General features: G+C 52.4%; 1 protein-coding gene across 1 annotated transcript in view; it reads right to left on the minus strand.

Annotated features, from left to right (window-relative positions):
* The window catches only part of ESR2 (estrogen receptor 2 (ER beta)), a 75,643-nt gene that overhangs the window by 19,954 nt on the left and 54,326 nt on the right, over window positions 1-1,363 (minus strand). The window contains exon 6 of the mRNA XM_015419860.1: window positions 239-377. Coding sequence (XP_015275346.1) covers window positions 239-377 — 139 coding nt within the window. The remainder of the gene's footprint in view (window positions 1-238; window positions 378-1,363) is intronic.

The raw sequence follows: 1,363 nt of genomic DNA on the forward strand, positions 1-1,363 counted from the left end.
CACTGTGGTGCCATTTGCACCCCCCCTAACACACAAGTCCCTATAACCCCCCCATCTCCCATGATCCCTTGCAAAGCTTGCCTTTCCTTTAACAAGGTGACCTTCAAATTGAAAACTGGGGGAGACTTTTGAGTACTTCTGTTTTTGTTATGCGTGATTCTTCTCCCACAGACGGAAAGTCAACTCAACTAGAAGAAAAGAGCGTCCCCACCAAACCCAAAGATGCTTATTTTCTCACCTGTCGAGCACAAGGTCCGGAGCAAAGATGAGCTTGCCGGGATGATTGATGGATCTCCACATCAGGCCCACCATTAGGACTTCCAACCAACAACTTTCCAAAAGCCTGACTTGGTCATAAAGGCTGAGCTCTATAAAGCCTTTAAAAAGGGGGAGATGGGGAATCATTACATCAGGGACATCTAGAAATCCATTCTAAAACAGGGGGGGAAATATGATTTTTTTTAAAAAATCAAGGCGATGCAGCTTTCTTTGCATCTTCGAACACAATTGAAAAATTATATAGTGAATTTTCCCAAGCTGGGGCATACGCCAGTTTATCTTTTGGTCATTCTAGCTTTGGAGTACTACGCATCCTCCTAGAATCACAGAGTTGGAAGAGACCTCCAGGGTCATCTAATCCAACCCCCTGCACAATCCTCTGTTGTAGTGGGATGTGCATCTAAGATCCGCACACGAGTCTGCCGCTGAGACCTCCGACCTCTACCACCTGACCGCTCAGCCGCTGCAGGTACTACACCTCCCCAACCAGTCTGCCACCCCGAAGATCCAAGTGCAAGTCCGGATCGAGGGGTCCCCCTACTCCATGGAAGTGGACTCGGGGTCAGCAGCGTCCATCATATCCGTGGACACGCTGATCAGACTTTGCCCAATGGGGGGACCCCCTCTCCCGCCCTCGCCTTTAAGCTTGGTGGATTTCCAGAGAAATCCCATTCCAATCAGGGGGGTCAGGCCTGGTTCGAGGGGGACCTTGTAAGCCTTCTGGGCCGGGCCTGGTTCGAGGCCCTGGGTATCACCGTCGGGAGGGGGGGTTACTAAATGCTCACCTCAGGATTTTGGGGAGGTCTGCTAGGAATTTCCCGCAGTTTTTGATGGGGCTCTGGGATGTTACAAGGGTCCCCCGGTGTCGTTATGGCTAGACCCTCAAGTAGCCCCCATCCACCGGCGTTTCCGCACGGCGCCCCTCTCCTTGTGGCCAAAGATAGAAGCTCTAGCTGCCTCCTGGCAGTGATCTGGGGACAGGGCTCTTTTTGGGCAGGAACGCACAGGAACGGAGTTCCGGCTGGCTCCCAAGTTGGCCACGCCCAGCAGGAACTCATTAGCATAATAGGCCACACCCGACAGC

Source organism: Gekko japonicus, unplaced genomic scaffold (genome assembly GCF_001447785.1).
Source record: "Gekko japonicus isolate JY-2015 unplaced genomic scaffold, Gekko_japonicus_V1.1 scaffold2958, whole genome shotgun sequence".
Taxonomy (NCBI): Eukaryota; Metazoa; Chordata; class Lepidosauria; order Squamata; family Gekkonidae; genus Gekko; species Gekko japonicus.